The sequence below is a fragment of the Acinonyx jubatus genome, chromosome B3, assembly GCF_027475565.1.
Source record: "Acinonyx jubatus isolate Ajub_Pintada_27869175 chromosome B3, VMU_Ajub_asm_v1.0, whole genome shotgun sequence".
In the NCBI taxonomy this organism is placed as follows: Eukaryota; Metazoa; Chordata; class Mammalia; order Carnivora; family Felidae; genus Acinonyx; species Acinonyx jubatus.
In genome coordinates, this window is record NC_069386.1 from 72,463,236 (window position 1) to 72,483,266 (window position 20,031).

The 20,031-nt window shown below is 52.9% G+C and overlaps 2 protein-coding genes and 1 long non-coding RNA gene across 7 annotated transcripts in view; 2 read left to right on the forward strand and 1 right to left on the reverse strand.

The window, feature by feature from the left end:
- CMTM5 (CKLF like MARVEL transmembrane domain containing 5) lies at nt 1-9,288 on the forward strand. Of its 5 annotated transcripts, none has more exons than XR_008299284.1 (7): nt 1-558; nt 1,443-1,595; nt 2,091-2,183; nt 2,381-2,465; nt 5,060-5,131; nt 5,502-5,582; nt 6,185-9,288. XR_008299284.1 is itself a non-coding variant. In XM_015086671.3 (5 exons), exons 1-5 carry the CDS (start codon nt 1-3, stop codon nt 2,577-2,579), a joined length of 903 nt encoding a protein of 300 aa, XP_014942157.1. In that variant the 3' UTR covers nt 2,580-2,825. The 5 variants fall into 5 exon arrangements, 2 of the variants coding, with proteins under 2 accessions (XP_014942157.1, XP_026921231.1); XR_008299283.1 differs by lacking the exon at nt 6,185-9,288 and adding an exon at nt 5,868-6,162; XR_008299285.1 differs by lacking the exons at nt 2,091-2,183; nt 6,185-9,288 and adding an exon at nt 5,868-6,165.
- LOC106979458 (myosin-6) overlaps nt 5,075-20,031 on the reverse strand; it is a 25,735-nt gene continuing 10,778 nt past the window's right edge. The window contains exons 18-37 of the mRNA XM_053224290.1: nt 19,789-19,925; nt 17,704-17,959; nt 17,325-17,567; nt 16,999-17,175; nt 16,566-16,711; nt 16,231-16,321; nt 13,570-13,959; nt 13,127-13,253; nt 12,910-13,028; nt 12,335-12,531; nt 11,625-11,808; nt 11,264-11,429; nt 11,029-11,153; nt 9,591-9,899; nt 9,083-9,286; nt 8,047-8,172; nt 7,568-7,843; nt 6,312-6,407; nt 5,469-5,603; nt 5,075-5,113 (exon numbers count right to left, since the gene is read on the reverse strand). Coding sequence (XP_053080265.1) covers nt 5,090-5,113; nt 5,469-5,603; nt 6,312-6,407; nt 7,568-7,843; nt 8,047-8,172; nt 9,083-9,286; nt 9,591-9,899; nt 11,029-11,153; nt 11,264-11,429; nt 11,625-11,808; nt 12,335-12,531; nt 12,910-13,028; nt 13,127-13,253; nt 13,570-13,959; nt 16,231-16,321; nt 16,566-16,711; nt 16,999-17,175; nt 17,325-17,567; nt 17,704-17,959; nt 19,789-19,925 — 3,528 coding nt within the window. The 3' untranslated portion in view covers nt 5,075-5,089. The remainder of the gene's footprint in view (nt 5,114-5,468; nt 5,604-6,311; nt 6,408-7,567; nt 7,844-8,046; nt 8,173-9,082; nt 9,287-9,590; nt 9,900-11,028; nt 11,154-11,263; nt 11,430-11,624; nt 11,809-12,334; nt 12,532-12,909; nt 13,029-13,126; nt 13,254-13,569; nt 13,960-16,230; nt 16,322-16,565; nt 16,712-16,998; nt 17,176-17,324; nt 17,568-17,703; nt 17,960-19,788; nt 19,926-20,031) is intronic.
- The window catches only part of LOC128316002 (uncharacterized), a 9,437-nt gene continuing 651 nt past the window's right edge, over nt 11,246-20,031 (forward strand). The window contains exons 1-2 of the long non-coding RNA XR_008299292.1: nt 11,246-16,737; nt 18,833-18,871. This is a non-coding gene — a long non-coding RNA (uncharacterized LOC128316002). The remainder of the gene's footprint in view (nt 16,738-18,832; nt 18,872-20,031) is intronic.

A 20,031-nucleotide genomic window follows, 5' to 3' on the forward strand; every position in this document is an offset into this window, starting at 1 on the left:
ATGCAAACTTCTTCAGGCCCGGGTCCTTGGGGGGCTCCTAGTCTAGCCTATTTCTCGGCTACCACCTGGCTCCTCCCGGTTTCTTTGTGGACCTCCTCCTTTTCCCCCCCTCCTCCCTCTCCCCTTCTCTGGGCGGGGTTGGTCTCCAGTAAGGGGAGGGCTGACCACTCCTCCCTGCCCCGCCCCACCCCTTCCCATGTGCTTCCTGGGGGGCTGTTGCAGGCCCCAGCAGGGGCACTCTGGGCAGCTGGGAGAAGACCCATCTGGGCAAGCCTCCCTGCGGCCCCACAGCCAGCCTGCCTACTTCTCTTTCAGGTTTCTCCAAGTGCCTCCCTGCTCCTGTTTGCTTCCCCATCTCTCCAGGTTTCCGTCTTCCCAGTTCCCTTCCTGGGCTGGTGGCAGTGGGGGCTGTGCCTGGTGGGCCCCACAGAGATGCTCAGTGCTCGGGATCGCCGGGACCGGCCCCCCGAAGAGGGGGCAGCTGCAGTGCTCCAGGGCTTCGCCGTGGACAAGACCTTCCTCTCCTCCCTCAAAGGCATCTTGCTGGAAACTGAGCTGGTAACAGCCACCTCCCCAACCTGGCGCCTCTATCTCTCCCAGTGTTATCCCACTCCTCCCTCTCCCCATCCCAGGGCCCCCACTGGGCTCACTCCTCAGCCGCCTCCTTTCCCAGGCTTTCTGGACACCCCTGCTCTCCCCAGCTGCCCTGCCCTCACCTCCTACCCTGCCTTCTTGCTGCCTCTCCATCTGAAGGCAGTTATAGCAGGTTTAGGTGCAGCAGGAAGAACTGAAGTTAGACCGGACATAAAAGGGCAGATTTCCTGCAGTCCCACTGTATCTGTTGTCTGCTCCCCATGAACATCTATTCTCAGGAAAGGATCTTCCCTTGTCACTTAGCAAGACCTTAGTGTAAACTGAAGTCCATTGCATATATGTCATCCTACATTGCCAGAGCCCAGGGACCCTTAAAGTCCATCTGCCTTCTAAACCTTGTCTCTGGGTGTAGAACCAAAGGCCTTGTTTTGGTCCTTGTTTAGAGGAGTTTCTGATATCTGGGAGTGGGGAAAGTATTATGGCATAGGGGGTCCCTCTGGGGGTGCAGGACTGCTGTGGGCATGACTCCAGAGGCTGGAGTTCACCCTGTACCCTGTGCTTCAGCAGGACACCTCTTTTGTGGTTTCCATAGAATGGTGTTCCCTGGGGCAGTGCAGCTGGGCCACACTGCTGGGGTTGCTGGGATCCAGGGCAGAGGGAAGTGGGAAGCTGGAGACTTCCCTCAATGGGCAAACGCCCTGGAGTATGGCTCCCGGTACCAGAGATGGGGAGGCCTCCAAGGATGGGTGGTGGGGGCCAGCCTGGGGGAGTTCCTCAGGAGGGGAAGGCAAAAATCTGGCCATGCCTATGTCCCCTTCCTGGCAAGCTTCACATATTTGGTCCCACAGGCCCTGACCTTCATCATCTTCATCTGCTTCACGGCCTCCATCTCTGCCTACATGGCTGCAGCACTACTTGAGTTCTTCATCACACTCGCTTTCCTCTTCCTCTACGCCACCCAGTACTATCAGCGCTTCGATCGGCTGAACTGGCCCTGTCTGGTGAGGGACCCTGCCTCCCCTACCATATTCTGGTCCCTTTCTTCTCTGAATCCTAAGTTTTCCTTTTCCCTCCCAGCCTCTCTCCTTTTCCTGGGTCAGTAAGGGGCCCAGCCCTGACCCTGATTTCACTGTTGTCACTGACAACAAGGATGCAGATCACTTAGAGTTGCTCTTCCACTCACCAAAGGTCAAGGTCCAGGTCCAGGTCCAGCCCTGCCCTGGCCCTCCTGGCTGGCATGCCCCAGCCCTGTGCCACCCAGGGCCTGGCTTCTTGTCCTGGTCTCTTTGCATTCACCTGTATCCCTTCCCTGGTTAGCAGTGGGGTCTCTGTCTCTCTCTCTCTTTCTCTCAAGTGCTTTATATTGTGTCCAGGGGTATCTCCATGCAGGGATTCATAGTGTCTGAGGGTCAAGCTGCTGACCAGCCTGGAAAACCTCAGGGTGATGTTCCCTTGCCCTCTGACTTCCCTTTGACCCTGCACCCCCGACCCCCCAGGACTTCCTCCGCTGTGTCAGTGCCATCATCATCTTCCTGGTGGTCTCCTTTGCTGCTGTGACCTCCCGGGATGGAGCTGCCATTGCTGCTTTTGTGAGTCCAGCCCCACAGAGCTCCCCAGGCCCTAAGGACCTCTGGCTGGTGTTTGCACACTCTCTGTGCCTCCCCACAAGCCCAAGCCAGTGCCCAGGCCTCTGGCTCACACCTTGCCCCATACCACCCATCTCCTTCTGCCTAATAGATGGTGGCCAATGGCCTTTATTGTGCCATCCCTGATTCTACTCCCACAGGTTTTTGGCATCATCCTGGTTTCCGTCTTTGCCTATGATGCCTTCAAGATCTACCGGACTGAGATGGCACCCAGGACCACCCAGGGTGAGTGTCCGTGCTCTGGGGAGAGAAGATGCCCCCTCTATCCTTTGCTCCAGCTACCCCATCCTGATATGCCCTTCCCTGCCTGCCTCCATATTCACAGATGACCAGCAGTGACCCTGAGCTACCTGGCTCCCAGGCCCAGCCAGACAAAGGCAACAGTGCACATTTCCTTTGGTTTCACTAGCCCACAGCCTACTACCTCCCAGCCAGGCCTACAGAGATGGATTCTGGCCTGAGAAGTCACCAGATACTTGTCTGTGGGGCTCAGTGCTCTGATGAAGCTCCAACAGGAAGGAGGTGTTTTGGGGAGGGAGGGCAGGAGGAAGCTGGTCATTCCCAAATTAAAAGATTCAAATCCTACTGGTGAGTCTTTTTCTTCCCCAGAAATCAGGCAGATTAGGAAAGCCAGGGAGTATTCATAGAAATGCTGCCTGGAGCGGGTCATGGTCCCTCTTCTGCAACCAGGTCTGAGCAGTGAGGAAGGGCAGCTGCACTGAAGGTGCTGAAAAGTTCCTTAAACACAAAACTTCCTCTCCACATTCTCTGTGTGCCAGGCCTTTGCGGAGTGCCTGGTGGCTGGGTTCCCAGAGTCCTGTGTCTGAGAAGGCACAAGCCTTCCCCATGTAAGTGCCCACCTGCCATACCTGCACACCCAGGTTCGTTGGTGGGTTTGGGACCAGGTGCTTGCCTGGGGTGTGTGTAGAGCTCCCCCTTGTGGTGTGGGGAGGACTTGGCCCACAGGCCACAGGAGCGAGGTCAGCCTGCGGCACCAGATGAGGGCAGAACTTCCCAAAATGCTGGCTCTGGAAGAGCCCTTAGACATCAGCTGGTCCGATGACTTCATTTCACAAAAGAGAAAACAAGCCTAGTCACAGGGAGCGACCTCTTTACTTGTGACAGAGCTGGGACTAGAACCCAGCTTGCCTAACACCTATCTGTAAGGGTGATCTGGATACTGTACTAAACTCCTATAGTTCAGGAAAAAAATGGCCCAGCCTCATCTCCAGCTCCCTCCACCAGTGGGTCCAGTCTTCCAGCTTACCAGCGCCTCATCAAATATTTCCTGAGCATCTCCTGTATGCAGGCCCTGTGCTGGGCCCCAGGGATTCAGGAGTGACAGGTGGGCCTGTCCTTGAGCTCTCACAGACTGGGAAGGAGACAGGCTAGTCATGACTGCCCACATAAATGCTGTGGGAGAGTTTGGCTAAGGGGGTTTGGAGAACAGGCACTGCCACAGCCCAGGAATCAGCTCTGCCTGGCCCATGATAGTCCAGCACAGCTGGGATGTCCCTGCATAGCCCTATAGAGCCCACATGACCTAGCTCAGTGGCTTGCTCTACCTCTAACGCTGGTTTGCTCCCACCCTGAAATAACTTCCTTTTCTCTGGGGTGCTCCTTCCAGATGCAGCCCCCAACCCCAACCCCTGCCTGAACCTTGGAATTCTGGAAGAGCTGCTCTGCTCCCTTTGGTGATAATCATGGGTCTCTCTTGGTCTGACTGCTCCGATTTTCCTGTCCTCATGTCCTCCCTGGCTTCTCACCAGTACTGGCAGCCTCTCCAGAGCTAGAACCAGTCAGATTTTGTATTTTTCTGGTTTCTCCACATTCTCAGGGCTCCATGCACAGTCCATTCTCCACCCTTGGGGGAGTTGGGATCAAGGCTTCAGAGGAGGCATAGGAGGGGCTTAGCCAGGTCAGTTCAGGAGATGGGGCGCCAGGCGAAGGGATGAGAAGATGGTCAGGAGAACCTGAGCGCATAAAGCCCAGCAGGGGGCAGGCATTTGCTTGGAGCAGAATGGGAGAGGGGCCAGCCCTGCCTGTCCCCTGGGCAGTTGTATGACCTGGGCCAGAGTGTCCCTGGTGGGAGCTCGGAGAGAGTGGGAGTGTAATCTGTGGTGCGCACCTGCACATACACCTGTGCTCATCTGTGCCCGTTTGGAAGGCCAAACTAAAACGAGCAATGCCCAGCTTTGTTCCACAGTGCCTGTTGATTCAGGGTCAGCGGCAGCTGGCTCCAGTGTCTCGGGATCCCCTCATGATGAGGGGCTGACCATAGAGGCTGAGGTCAGACCTGGGCCCCAGCTGACTATGCCTGAGGATGATAGGGAGGGGGGGGCACCCTGTGGGTTACTCATAAGGGGCCTGTGTCAACCCTTTTATGAACTTCCATCCCCAGCGAGCCCTGAGCCTCTCTAGTGTCAGTGGGAAATTCATTTAGGAGGGAATGGGTATCTCAGGACACCTGTAACCCCTGCAGCCTCAGAGCTGGGGTAGGTGGAGGGTAGCTTCAGCTTTGACACTAAAATTCTGTCTCCCAGCACATAGAATTAGCTCACCCCTCCGGTGCCTTTGTTTTCTCTCCTGACATTTCTCCTTCTCCTCCCTTGTATGGTTGACTGAGCAGAACTGGGACTCAGGGAGGACACCTCACTTCTCTGGGCCTTGGCTTCCTCCTCTGTAGATGTGGAATGCTTTGGTTCCCACAGCTCTGACACAGGGACAGGGACTCCCTCTTCTCAGGAGCTTTAAGAGCTCCAGGCTGGCGGTGGAAAGGACAGGGAGCAGGCAGAGTCTGGCACTCATCTTTATTACAGGTTGGCAAGAATGAAGTTCCAGAGGCAGTGTCACTCCTCATCATGCAGTTTTTGCTGAGAAAGGAATAAAAGGTGTGAGGGGGCAGCTGGCAAGAGGGAGGAAGGGTGTGGGGAAGAATCTCCAGGGCTCCAGGCCTAAAGGGGATGCTTTTAGGGGGAGAGGTTCTGGCCTCAGGGATCTTGGTTCTCATTTGCAGGTCTTTGTAGTTTAGGGGGTGGAACTGGGCTTTCTTCAGAGGTGCCAGTCTGTACGGGCCACTCTGAGTAAGAAGGGGATTCTTAGGCATGGGAGCTGTGGGACCCCCAGGTCTGTCACACTATAGGGTAAGGAGTGCCCACTCTGAGGGGCACTGATATTGGCGGGTGTGTTGACATGGGGTGACTAGTGGGGCCCAGAGGAGTGACCCACCTTGGCGCCGATGTCGCGGCTCTTGGCCCGCAGCTTGTTGACCTGGGACTCGGCGATGTCCGCCCGCTCCTCTGCCTCATCCAGCTCGTGCTGCACCTTGCGGAACTTGGACAGGTTGGTATTGGCCTGCTCCTCCTGCAGGGGCGGGGGTTAGGGCGGGGGAGGATGAAGTGAGAGGCAGCGGGGGTTGGAAATACTGAGCATCCCAATCTGAGGGACTCCCTGTCCCCGAGCTAGGGGCTTGGTGTTCTCACCCCCAACTATGTTCCCCTACCAGCTTTGCCAAGGATATCCTGCTCCTGGCTTGGCATCCTCCTCAACTTGCCCAGAATTCAGAATCCTTCATGGCCACCCACTGCCCAAGATGCATTAGATACTGTCTGGTCTGGTTTCTTTCAGAACCCAGCCTCACTGCACCTGCTCAACCAGAACTCTGATAGATGCTCCCAACTGCAGGGTTCCTGCACACATGTGAGCATTAACACCTTATTTGCACACTTTGCAGCCCACCCGGAGTCCTCCCCACTGCTCTATGGTCAGGTCCTTCTCTGGGCCCAATTCCATAGCCACCTTCCAGCCTTCAGCACTGTCTGGCCCCCTGGCCTGCTTAGCAGTGGCACTGCTTTCTCTTGGGTCTACTGGTGTATGGATTATAAGCAGTTTGTAGGCAGGTCCTGGGTCTATTTGACCCAAAAGCATTGCTTTTGTTTGCTCAGGGTGCCTGACATAGCTCTGAGCACCCAGAGCACGTGGAACGTCCAGTCCCCATGCTGAGGCAGACACCTGCCAATTCTCACACATGAGAGGTATGTTGACAGAGAATGGAGAAAACCATGAACTCACTGCCTCCTCTGCCTGGCGCTTGTAGGCCTTGACCTTCAGTTGCAGCTTGTCCACCAGGTCCTGCAGCCGCAGCAGGTTCTTCTTGTCCTCCTCCGTCTGGGGGTGGATGGATGGGAGAAGCCAATTGAGAGGAGGAGCAAGTAGAATCATTGTTCCCTCCCTCAATATATCACTTTCCTCCCTAGGCCTTAGTTGCCTCTCCCTCCCATGGGCCAGGTCAATGAGGGGGTGGGGGATTCTACCTCTGTTGCTACTTATAGGTCAAAGGACCACAGCAAGGTCCTCAGTCCAGATCTAAAAGGCAAAGAGGGCTGTAGCGCTAAAGTTGGAAGTGGGGGAAGGGGCCCAGAACCAAACAGAATTCTTTCATCTGATAACATGGAGACATCGGGGCTGTGTCAGTTCCAACCTGGAGCACTGTAGATGCTCCTGGCCAGTGGTTTTAGAGTGAGCTGAGAGGACTAATGAGGAACCCCGAACAAAGGGTATTATCATAGTCCAGACCATTCTGACCTATCATATATATATTGTACTGGGTCAGATTTGGGCACTGTACAGGATCACTGTCACCTGATCATTCCTATCTCCACATCATTGCATGTGCTAGGATACCACTTGCCCTTAGGATTGCAGTACATCTGCAGTTCTATAGCTGTGTCTCCTTCTTGTGCCTCTCATATCCAACTGTCAAATGAATCAATACCCCCTTTCTCTGTCCTTCCTTCCCAGGCACACTGTGAAAACAACAGGTCAAGGGCAAAAGCTCTGAGCTATGCAGATGCAGGTCTTAGAACATTTGGGATCTTCTTTATCTAAGGCCTTCTATCTGTTGTTCCAGAAACCCCTTGGAAGATGAGTCTTTTCCCATCTCTGACTTTTATCCCTAAAGTGCTACACTATGTCCCCCCCTTTCAGGCCAGTAGAAGCGTTCCTTGGACTGTGCTAAAGCCTTAATGGTAGCACTTTAGGTTATTAAAAAAAATCCTGAGGAAATTGCTGGTTAAAAGATTTTCAGGAAGTAGAGGGAGGTTCTGCATTCACTAGGAAAAATCATGGACTCAAGACAAATTGACTCCAGGGAATGTGAAAGAAAATTAATCTAAAGATAGCTTCTTAAGACATGGGTTCCAGGGGGGTCGGGTGGCATTCCTGGAAAGTGCATGTGCGTGGGGCCTGTGTGGGTTGGGAGGTGGGACTAGAGAAGCACTTTCACATTCGCTCTCAACTGCCCCCTAGAGCAGCTCCCACGCCCACACCTGGTAGGTCAGCTCCTTGATGCGGCGCTCACTCTTCCTCATGCCCTTGACCGACTCCGCGTTGCGCTTCTGCTCGGCCTCCAGCTCATTCTCCAGCTCCCGCACCCGGGCCTCCAGCTTCTGCAGCTGCTTCTTGCCGCCCTTGAGGGCGATCTGCTCGGCCTCATCCAGCCTGTGCTGCAGGTCCTTGATGGTCTGCTCCATGTTCTTCTTCATGCGCTCCAGGTGGGCGCTGGTGTCCTGCTCCTTCTTCAGCTCCTCTGCCATCATGGCAGCCTGGGGACGGGAGACGCGTGTAAAAGAACAGAGGCCCGGGGCCTCTTGTCCCTTGAGGATCACCTTTTTCCCATCGTGGCGTTTGTTTCCCGAGGCCCTCAGACTCACGCAGCTACAGAGTCAACTTGCCACGGCACAGTGGCCTGGCCTGGACCCAGGGCCCCATGTCTTTAGCGGGGGCAGGAAGGGGAGCAGTCACTCACATCCGTGATGGCCTTCTTGGCCTTCTCCTCGGCGTTCCTGCACTCCTGCACGGCCTCCTCCACTTCAGTCTGAAGCTGGGACAGGTCTGACTCCATCTTTTTCTTTTGGTTGATGAGGCTGGTGTTCTAGATACACGTAGAGAAAACTATCAAGTAGATACTTTGTTATTTGATTCTACACCTGTATCCACAGAAAATTAAAACCAGTCATTTTTTTAAAGTCTTGTTTTTATTTATTCCTTGTATCCTTTGTTATTGTGTATTCCATGTTTTGTATCAGCTTTCCCTTTTCTTATGAAAACGGATATGTTCTTGAGGTTTACCTAAAATTACTCAGCTCTGAAGAAAGACTTCAAGCAGCGAAAGGTCTGCAATTCTTCTCCTGACATCTTTGGTAATGTGTCTATTCAGGAGCATGAAAATATTGCAGGGAAAATGGGAACAACTTTTTACCAGGACAATATCCTGGAAATGATTACAGTTGCAGAAAGAATATAGTAGAGTAATGAAGAGGGGGTGGAGTCAGTGGATGATATCATTCCCACACATACTAGATTACAGCAAAAAGGCCCACAGGACCCTGCAGTAAGATGGACACGAAAACTCATTGCAGAGAAGAGCTGACGTCACTGTGTATGGGACTGCAGAAAAATGGTGTTCCGTTGAGAATATGGCTTACAAGTAGATGCACTTGTACTTCGTTAAATGCCCCACATCTCCCTCTACAGAGCAATCTGGGGGCTGTCCTCTAGATCAGGGATGCCAGATGACAGCACGCATTTCACCACTCCCAGATTTGTGACTTTGGTGGATCTCGCCAACCAATCACGACCCCATTAGCTTTTAAGTGTAGGCCCTCTTCTCAAGGTAGTGATTCCGACAGCCATGACTGACAGATGAGAGATGGCCCAACAGATGAAGCAATTTGCCATTCTGGTTGGACATACTCACTCAGAGCATCTGGTTCAGAAGCTTCAGTGGTGTCCCGGCCTCTGCCACTCAGCAGGTTTGTCCACACGGCCCCTGACCTCCTCACCTGGGAGTGCAGCAGCTGCACCCGCTCGCTGGTCTCGATCAGCTCCTGCTCCGCCAGCTTCCGAGACCGTTCCGTCTGCTCCACCACGGCCCGCAGCTCCTCCAGCTCAGCCTGCAGCAGGTTGTTACGCCGCTCCACGATGGCGATGTTCTCCTTCAGGTCGTCGTTGGCACGGACTGCGTCGTCCAGCTGGATCTGGGTGTCCTGCGGGGGAAAGCATGTGAGAGACCTGCACCCATCCCATCAAGGCTTCCTATTTGGGGTCTGACACACCCTATGCCATGTTCAAACCCTCGGTCCAGTAGAGGGCAAAGGGGCACATCCCCTCATCTATTCTCTAAGCCTGGAAGCTGGACTGGTCCAGGACATGCTTAGGATCTGGTCGCTTTTCTTTCCTCAAGCCTCCAAGTCCAGGAGGTGGGTGGCTCCCACTTTCTCATTTGTGTCAGCCCAAGGCCCTCATCATACCTGTGGGCAGCTCCCTTCTGAGCGTCCCAACCTCTTTTACCTTCAGATGGGCCTGGGCAATCTTCAGGTGCTTCTGGGCCTCTGAGGCTGTCCTGTTGGCCTGGCTCAGCTGGATCTCCATCTCATTGAGGTCGCCCTCCATCTTCTTCTTCACCCGCAGGGCCTCGTTGCGGCTGCGTGTCTCTGCATCCAGGGAGGTCTGCAGCGAGTCCACCACCCGCAGGTGGTTGCGCTTGGCCTGCTCCATCTCCTCGTCCTTCTCTGCCAGCTTCCGCTCGATCTCTGCCTTGATCTGGTTGAACTCCAGCTGGGCCCGGAGGATCTTGCCCTCCTCATGCTCCAGGGAGGCCTGGGAGAGGGTGGGGAGAGAGGGTCCAAGGCAGACAGTCAGGGCACAGGGCAAGGTGGGGAGGGAGGCCAAAAGTATGCAGGGTATCAGCCAGGACTACGGCCTCTGGAGAGGAAGGCCTGGGAAAAGATGCAGGAGGTGAGACCTGCATCCCAGACCACCAGGGTGCCCTGGCAGAGAAAGTGCAGGATGCTCTGGGTTTCCTCTGTCAAGGAAAGGGTTTGAACCTCACAATTGCCAAAACACTCTAGCACTGCGTAATCCTGACCCTCTAAACATCATAGAAAAGTGGAAGATTTTTCGGGGCCCCTGGGTGGCTCAGTCGGTTAAGTGTCCGACTTCAGCTCAGGTCATGATCTCACGGTTTGTGGGTTCGAGCCCCGGGTCAGGCTCTGTGCAGACAGCTCAGAGCCTGGAGCCTGCTTCTGATTCTGTCTCTCTCTGTCTGTCTCTCTGCCCCTCCCTTGCTCACGCTCTGTCTCTCTCTGTCTCTCAAAAATAAATAAATGTAAAAAGAAAAGTGGGAGATTTTTATGACCACATATTCCAAACTTTATCTTTGTTTCTGGCTCACTTACCCTTTAGTGAAAAATGTTAGAAACCCCCTAACTCAGGACTTTCCCTAGGTTCTTAGAAATGAACAGTAATAATAGCAAATATATATTAAGTGCTTAAGTTTGTTACCTCATTTAATCTTAGTAATAACGCATAAAATCTTATTAGGTATGTACAATTAATTCCATTAGAGATAAGTAAAAGAAGGTACAGAGAGGTTAAGAAACTGGCCCAATGACACAGTGGAGGTTCTGAAGCCAAATTTCACATTCAGATCTGTTTGACTCTGAAGCCCACTTAATGTCTGAGGGGTTATTATGATAACCACTTTATAAACATGATAGGAAACATAACCTTATGACTTATAATCAGACTGGGATGATTTTCTGGGTGCAGACCTTGGCTTTGGAGGTAGTCATGGGTACCAGATAGTAGGTAGACTAAAAAAGGAGCTAATAAATTTTGTCTTGGGGTCAGCACCACCCCCAGGTGAAGGAGAGTGGGGAGTCAGAAACAAGACAGGGTAGGTAGGAGAGGGTATGAGGTAGGGGTGTGGGCAGAAACAGCCTCTCACTTCTGCCTCCTCCAGGGCCGATTGCAGCTCCAACTTCTCCACTTCTAGCTGCTTGCGGACCTTCTCCAGCTCATGTGCATTCTTCCCTCCTTCTCCCAGCTGCTCAGTCAGGTCAGAGATCTCCTCTGGGGGTCAGAGGGCCAGAAAGCCCAAAGCCTGAGTTTTCCCTGCCCAGTGTGGCCCTCCCCGTCCCCCCCTCCCCCGCCCCTCCCTGGTCTCTCAGGCCTCAGCGCACCCTGAAGGTTTTTGTTCTCCCGCTTGAAGGTCTCCAGGTGCTCCAGGGACTCCTCGTAGGCATTCTTGAGCTTGAAGAGCTCTGTGCTGAGGGAGCGCGCCTCCTTCTGCGAGGACTCCAGCTCTGACTGCGACTCCTCATACTTCTGCTTCCACTCGGCCAGGATCTGCGGGGACCTGGCTCACTGCGTGGCCCCCAGCCCCGCCCCAGCCCCGCTCCAGGGCCTGCCCAGGTCCCTGGGCTGGGCTCAGCCTCCTCCCCTGCCCTCAAGGAGGAGGTCCCAGTCTTCACGGTGACGTTGGCCTCCCTGCTCCGCCCCTGGCTGCTCCGCCCCTGGCTGCGGCCTCCAGCTCGGGCCCACCTTGTCGAAATTCCTCTGCTTCTTGTCCAGGGCTGCGGCGGCTGCATTGGAGCGCTCCACATCCACCATCAGGTCCTCGATCTCATTCTGCAGTCGGTGCTTGGTCTTCTCCAGGGATGAGCACTTGGCGTTGACGGCCTCCACGGCCTCCTCGGCGTCCTGCAGCCGCTGGGCCAGCTTCTTCCTGCCCGGGGCAGTTAGTGTGTGTGTGTGTGTGTGTGTGTGTGATTCTACCTGGGAACAGTGGGACCTTGGAACCACCTCCTCCCCAGACCAGGTTGACCCAATCCTCCTCCCCACAATACCTTGGGACCCTGAACAGCCCTTTAGGCCCTGCGTCCCTAGCCTCGAGCAACCTAAGCCTGCGAGTGCCTAGGACAGAATGTCTTCCCTACGTGCAGTGACCTCTGGGTGACAACCCCCACCCCTCCCCATACCAGGCTGATCGATGGAAGCTCCTCTGACCAACAAGCTTTTTGCTCGTCTTATACGTGAGCATCAGGTATAACCCGAGCCAAAAGCTCATGCGTCACAGGAAGTGAGTCAGGGCCAGCCAGGTTCACTCAGAACACAAGATCCAGGCTCCCTTTCAATCATCTCTGTTAGCCCCCATGCTTCTTCCACCCTCCTCAGATCTCCTTCCCATGCCCACTCTGCCTGTCTTGCTCCTTCCTCTCTTAGAATTGGGTGGGGGACTGCCCTGAACTTACTTGGCCTCTTCGAGCTCTTCAGTCCTCTGGATGGCATCTGTCTCGTACTTGGTCCTCCACTGGGCCACCTCTGAGTTGGCCTTGGACAGGACGCGCTGCAACTCAGCCTTGGCCTCTGTCTCCTCCTCGTACTGCTCCCGCAGCAGGTCACAGTCATGTCGGGCTGACTGCAGTGCATGGGCCAGGGCGTTCTTTGCCTGGGGAGGGGTGGGCACTGACAGACAGGCTCATTTCCGAGGAAGGGAGGAGGGAATGCCCCACCACCATCATTCTCTAGATCCTTTTCATATCCATGGACTTCAAACAAGCCCAGCCTCAATTAGAGTGAGGGCTGGTGTGGAATCTCAGCATCTTGGAGTAGCCTCCCAGTTTGCCCACCCCACCCCCTTACAAATAAGGAAAGAGGCATTCGATGATGTTGAGGTGTGGCTTAGCTGGAGTGTAGAGGAAGCTAGATTGGGGCTCTTTCCACCACAGAGGATTCTCTCCAGTCTCTAGGCCCCTATTCCTGGTCTTGATGTTAATTGTCCAGCACTGCCATCAAGCCTGTCCCACTGTCCCTAGCTGCGCCTCACCTTGCCCTCCTCCTCCAGCTGCCTCTTGAGGTCCTCCAGCTGCTGGGTGTAGGAGAGCTTGCCTCGGGTCAGCTGGGATATCAGTGCCTCCTTCTCATCCAGCTGCCGAGACAGCTCCCCTGGAGGTGGGAACAAGAGGGAGGAATTTGTGGGCTACGGAAGGGGGCAACTAGTACCTGACCCTCAGGAAGGCGCAGGGCTGGTGAGGGGCACCCACCGTTTTCAGTCTGCAGCTTAGCTCGCTGGGTGGTGAGGTCATTGAGGGAGCGTTGGGTCTCTTCCAGCTTTGCACGGTACTCATTGGCCTGGTCCTCCAGTGTCCGGGACACCTTCTCCAGGTTTGCCTTCAGGCAGTAAGGGACAACTTGTCATGGAAAGGGACTGGGTGGACCAGAGAAAGGATGGGAAGGCCAAGGTGGGGAGAGCACAGGGATCAGGGGGGTGAAAAAGAGAGGTGCTGACAGGAACAGTCTGAAAGGGGTACATGAACTAAAGGAGAGATGGTGAAGAGCTGTGGGCAGAAGGAGGGAGGGTGAGGGAGAGAGCAAGACAGAGACCAAGAGGTGATGAAGGGGTGACGATGAGAAGACAGGGCAGAGACAGTGGAAGGAAAGCCACCGAGACAGAGAAGGGGGCAAGAAGGGTGAGAGGGCAGCCCACCTTGGCCTTGATGATCTGCTCCATGTTGGAGGTGACATCATCCAGCTCCAGCTTGAACTCGCTCTTCTCCTTCTCCAGCTTCTGCTTCACACGCTGCAGGTTGTCGATCTGCTCGCCCAGCTCGGCCACGCTGTCGGCGTGCTTCTTGCGCAGGGCCGCCGCCGTGGCCTCGTGCTGCAGCGTGGCCTCCTCCAGGTCCCGCCTCATCTTCTGGAACTCGGCCTCGCGTTTCTTGTTCATCTCGATCTGCACGGACGTGGCCCCGCCGGCCTCTTCCAGCCGCTCGCTGATCTCCTCCAGCTCCCGGGACAGGTCTGAGCGCAGCTTCTCCACCTTGGCCCTGGCGGTGCGCTCAGCCTCCAGCTCCTCCTCCAGCTCCTCGATGCGAGCCTGGGCCGGGACACAGAAAGCTCAGACCCACCGCCTGCAGACCCCACCCCAGGGCTCTAGAACACGCAGGTCTCTCCAGAGCAATGGTTCTCAACTAGGGAAAGTTTTGTGCCATGGGGGATAGTTGGCAATGTGTGTAGACATTTTTGCTTGTCATGACTTGCCATCTAGTGGGTAGAGGCCAGGGGTGCTGCTAGACATTCTGTGATGCACAGACCATCAATATCAATTTGGTTGAAGCTGAATCCTCAAAGCACTTCCTAGAGACATTTAGACTCAGTCTGAGAATCTGCAGCCCTGAATCCAGAGAATCTGTGTTCAGATGGGGATTTGGAGCTCCTGTGAGATCCTGAATCTCAAAGATTCCACAGATTCACTAGACTCTGCTCTGCTAAACATAAGGCAGGAAAGCTGGTGCTTGTATCTTACAAACAGTTGCAATAATATGCCTGAAAACAATCAAAATGTTTATAATCCGGGCTCCCGGGTGGCTCAGTCAGTTGAGCATCTGACCTCAGCTCAGGTCATGATCTCACGGTTCGTGAGTTAAAGCCCCACATCGGACTCTGGGCTGACAGCTCTGGAGCCTGGAGCCTGCTTCCGATTCTGTGTTTCCCTCTCTCTCTGCCTTTCTCCCACTTACGCTCTTTCTCTCTCTCTCTCTCTCTCTCTCTCTCTCTCAAAAATAAACATTAAAAAAAATTTTTTTAATGCTTGTAATCTTCCAGGTTCACCACGAAGTCCAGTCAACCATACTCCTCACTCTCCAGGGGTTGCCTTATTTATGTCTAGGGTGGGTTCTACTTTTGTTGTTCCCTTCCAGGCCAGGTGAGTGCTAGAAAGTTGGCCTTTTCATCATCATGCCCCTACCTCATTTTTCTGGCCTTTTCCTTGGCCTTGACTAAATTGGGAGAATGTCCCATCTTTCATTTTGATCTGTTCCCTGACCAGCCAGGAGCAAAAGGGAGTATCAATCAGTGGAATCCCTGAATCTGTGGTTGAGGACAGTGTTAATGGAATGTGTGTGGGTGGGCCCTGGGAGCAGGAGAGAGAGGGCCACCATGCCTCTGCTCTCAAGATGAGGAAGGTAGGACTATGTGCAAGAGCTTGGGCAGGAAGAAGGAGGGCCTCAGCCTACGGCCAAGACCTGGTGAGGATAATAGCACTGTTGTTCTGGGTCTAAGGGCCAAAGAGTTTGCCTAGACCCAAATAGAAGAACCTGGAGAATGTCCTAATATTCTGACTATAACTGAGAGGGGCACCCAAGAAAATGGAAGGGTAAATTATCACTGAAGGCAGGCTAGCCCCTGAGCAGCTCCCCAAATGAGTGGAATTGTGTTCATGAATCACTTGTAGCCTGGACCATGGGCCCCGAATGCTGAAGAGAGATCAATGCTCTCCAATAGCCACAGTGTGACCAGAAAATCAGAGGATAAGGCCTTGCCTGTAATAGTTGAGTACCTGCTGTCTTTGTGGCCACTATGTCCAGACCTGGCCATGCAGCTTCTGTAGCTATAAAATGGGATCTCAGTACCTGTCTGCCTTGCTTCCAGGGCTCTTCTGACAAACACAGGGCTCTTCTGACTAAAAGCACGTTAAAATTCAGGGTGCACTAAAAGTAAGGGTGGCTATGGCTGTTAATTTAATCTCCTCCTGAAGAGGGATGAGAAGGCCATGGAGAAAATAAAAGAACACCTTCTAGCTAGTGGCAGGCTGACTGCTAGCTGTCTAAGTGGTTTTATAAACATTATCTCCTCTGGCCTTCTGTAAGGCGGGTGCTATCATCTCATTTCACAGGTGAGAAGAGAATCTGAGACTCAGCAAGGGGAAGTGAATTGCTCAGGGTTGTAGGAGTTGACTGAATACCATAGGGTCAGTACCTGGGAAGAGTATGATCAGAGCACTCCATAGGAAGGTGCTCCATGAAGGCCCTCCTCACCTCCATGTAGAGGGGAAAACGTACCAGAAGAAGAGCAAGAGGAGACTTGAACCCTGTCATTTGTGCTGGAGGAAAAAAACCCATGAGACAGGGCACAGCTCATCAAGAGAGCCCTTTTAGTAGACTTGTTTGCCTCCCAAAATAGCCCTGCTGAAATAAGACTCATTGCTCTAATGGGGGAAGGCTGGTGTTCCCAAGTGCCAAGTCAGGGGGCATGGTGTCTCCAAGGCCGCCTGGAGTTGTAGATGCTGTCTGGAACCCTACAGAGCTCTTGCAGCCTCAGCTGCCTCACCACTGAGCTCCCCATTTGGCTGCACCAGGAAGAACTTCACCTGGTTTTCCTTCAGTTTCTTCTGCAGCTGAAGGGCCAGTGCCTGCTCATCCTCAATCTTACTGTTCTGCTGATTAATGTCAAACTCCTTCCTGGAAGAGAAGGGAGGGGTGACAGGTGGTCTTCCGTCCTCTGTGCCCATTCTCTTCTCTTGCCTGGCATGCTAGGACAAGTCCCCTCCCCACTGGTGCAGAGGGTGAATGAGGGAGGGCTGTTTGACTTCCTCATTCACACTGTGCCCGGGACAGTCATGGCCAGTGGGGTTGTGGCATCCTGTGCTCTAACCCTCAGGCCAGACATCTCCATTTGCCCCTCTGGGACACCCCAGGCTCCTACTTCTTGAGTTTTTCTTCAAGCTGCTGCTTGTCATTCTCCAGGTCCATGATGCTTTCCTGGGTCAGCTTCAGGTCACCCTCCAGCTTCCGCTTTGCTCGCTCCAGGTCCATACGAACCTTCTTCTCCTGCTCCAGGGATCCCTCCAGCTGGTGGAGAGAAGAAAATAAACAAGGTATAGAAAACATGAGATCCACAGTACATGATCTTCTGCTCTCTTCTAAAGTCAAAGTCCAGCGGGATTGGAGGTCAAACTAGCAGAGAAATCCCTGCAAGCACAAAAAATTCTGAGTCCTAGTCTAGTGAGGAATTGCAGAGGGCAAAGAGGCTTCAGGGGTCATAGAGGTTAGCTCTAAGTACTGGGAACTCCTTGGCCATTGATGTTGCCTGCAAAATCCTGACCTGAGAGAGACAGAGCATGGCTCTTACTACTCACATCATCCACCTGCTGCTCCAGTTTGACCTTAGACTTAGTCAGTGTGTTGGCCTTGTCCTCCTCAGCCTGAAGGTCATCTAGGGCTTGCTGGTGGGCCTCCTGCAGAGCCTTCTTTTCCTTGGTCAGCTTGGCGATGATTTCATCTAGTCCAGCCATCTCCTCTGTCAGGTTCTTCACCTGCCAACCAAGAACCCCATCCCACTCAGGGTCAGAGGTCACCAGCCTGGAGATGTCTATGGGTATGTCCAATGCCAAGGACCAGGACCACCTTGTGGTTTGGGAATTCTGAGGAGACCTGGGCTGGAGCCAGAAGGAGCTGCCCTCACCTTGTTCTCTGTTGCATGCTTCTCCTTCTCCACCTTGGCCAGTGTCAGCTCCAGGTCATCAATGTCCTTCTTGAGCTCAGAGCACTCATCTTCCAGCTTGCGCTTCTTGGCAGTGAGCTCTGCATTCATCTCCTCCTCGTCCTCCAGCCTCTCTGTCATCTCCTTCACCTTGGCCTCCAGCTGGATCTTGTTCTTGATCAGCTGGTCACAGCGCTCCTCTGCATCATTGAGGTTATCTTGTTCCTGGGAGATGAGGAAGGAGAGCAGAACTGGTGATTAAAGAGAGAAGAGACACAGGACCTTAGTCCCTGGGGATGAGATGGGCTATAATCCAGGGGAGTAAAGGGGGAGGCATGAAGAGATAATTGTGTGGCTTTACTGCCTGCACTTGGAGCTGGAGGTCATTCTTCTCCTGCAGCAGGGACACCATCTTCTCCTCCAGCTCCTTGCGGCGAGCCTCTGACTTCTCCAGCGCCTCTTTGATGCGCCCAAACTCCTCCTTCATGGTGGCCATCTCCTTCTCTGTCTCTGCGCTCTTCAGCAGCGGCTTGATCTTGAAGTAGAGCTTCATCCAGGGCCAGTTCTTAACCCCCATGAAGGCCCGAATGTTCCACTGGATTACCAATAGGGCATCCCTGGGAAGGAAACATGGAGGTAGGAAAGAGCATTCAGAAAGAGCACTTCCCAAACATGGGACCGACTGCAGTTGGCTCCCAGCCCATCTAAGCAAGTTCGCAGGCACCAGAGGGCTGGAGCCCTGTCTTGTGCCTTGATATACACCCCCACTCCAACATTACCTCACTGATCATGGAGCTACTCAATAAATATTTATTAATTGAACAATTCAACCAGAGGACAGTTTATATCTTCCCTGCTGGGGCACTAGTACTAATGAAAGTTACGCCACTCAGAATGCCTACTAAGTTCAGTGTTTTTAATCCCATAAGAACTGCAAATGTGTTAAAACTTGTATTTCACAGGTAAGAATATCTATAGCATATATGTAAATTATGAAGCATGAAATAAAATCACGAACCATGAACCTATCAATTGTTCAAACAACAACTAGAGCCATTATCAGTGTTGATTCAACCTGTGTGCTTCTCTCCATCCTCTTTCCTGGTCCCCCCACCAGAAGTAGCCACTATCCTGAATCTTGTGTTTTTCATTTCCTTACTTTCTCAAAACATACTTTAACTCAATGCGTATGTGTCTTTAAACAATATGTCACTGTTTTTTGTTATCTCTGAGTTTTATAAAAATTGCATTACACTGTATGTATCCTTCTGTAACTTGCTTTTGTTCACTCAACAGTATGCTTTTGAGGCTCATACACATTGTACCATGTAGTTGTAAGTCCCTCCTTTCATTGCTTTATAATATTCCACTGAACAACTATTCTACTATTTACCCATTCCCCCGGGGATGAAAATTGGAGTTGTTTCCAAATCTTTGCTGCTCGTCAACGATGCTATATTCTTTTTTTGTCTCATGTTGTACATGTGCAGGAGTTTCTGCGGGAATGCACTTAGAAGTGGAATTGGAAGGTATGCAATAGTCCATCTTTTTTTTCTTTTTAAGTGATGCTATGCCCAACACAGGACTCAAACTCACAACCCCGAGATCAAGAGCCGCATGCTCTACCAACTGAGCCAGCCATGTGCCCCTACAATTGTCCATCTTTATATTTGTTTTTTTAATATTTTTAAACGTTTATTTATTTATTTTGAGAGAGACAGAGAGAGTGTGAGCAGGGGGTGGGGGAGAAGGGCAGAGAGAGAGGGAGAATCCCAGGCAGACTCTGCGTGGTCAGCGCAGAGCATGATGTGGGGCTTGAACCCATGAAACTGAGATCATAACCTGAGCTGAAATCAACAGCCAGACACTTAACCAACTGAGCCACCCAGGTGCCCCACAATAGTCCATCTTTTTTTTTTTTAACATTTATTTATTTTTGAGAGAGAGAGAGAGACAGAGCATGAACAGGGGAGGGTCAGAGAGAGAGACACACAGAATCTGAAGTAGGCTCCAGGCTCTGAGCTGTCAGCACAGAGCCTGACGCGGGGCTCGAACTCACGGACAGCGAGATCATGACCTGAGCCAAAGTCGGCCGCTTAACCGACTGAGCCACCCAGGCACCCCATACAATAGTCCATCTTTAAGAGATAATACATTGTTTTTTCAGGGAGGTTGCACTAATTTACAGACTTCTTGATTTTTGTCAATCTAGTGTTTTTAAATGGTATCTCATTGAAGCTCAATTTGCATATGCTTATGAAGAATTTTCTTTTTTTCTTTTTCAAAGAATTCAAAATGAGACCCAGAGTGGTAAAGTCACTTGCTCAAGCCAGCTAGTGAGTGGTGAAGCCAGGATTTGAACTCAGGTCATCTGACCCACACCAGTTAGCACTGCTTGTTTGCCTCTTATATATCTGGGAGAGCCTTTCCTTTTCCTTCACCTCACCTGCGTTCCACGATCTTCTTGAACTCAATGCGCATGAGCTGGCCCCGGGCTTGTGCTTGGATGCGGGTGATGATGCGGCTCAGCCTCTCGTCCCGCATCTCCTCCAGCAGACCCAGCAGCCCCGCCTTGAAGAACACCTGTGGGCAAGAGAGCCACAGCCTCAGAGAAGGGTAGCTAGGGTGGAGGAAGTGGGTGGGAGGTGCTGACTGAGCTCCTAGGGAATCCATCACCCATATATCCTAG

What these genes read in the sequence shown, in the direction of transcription:
- CMTM5 (XM_015086671.3), top strand. Translation starts at nt 1, where the DNA reads ATGCAAACTTCTTCAGGCCCGGGTCCTTGGGGGGCTCCTAGTCTAGCC. An exon ending in TCTTGCTGGAAACTGAGCTG is followed by an intron (nt 559 to 1,442) that starts GTAACAGCCACC and finishes TTGGTCCCACAG; the next exon opens with GCCCTGACCTTCATCATCTT. An exon ending in GAGCTGCCATTGCTGCTTTT is followed by an intron (nt 2,184 to 2,380) that starts GTGAGTCCAGCC and finishes CTACTCCCACAG; the next exon opens with GTTTTTGGCATCATCCTGGT.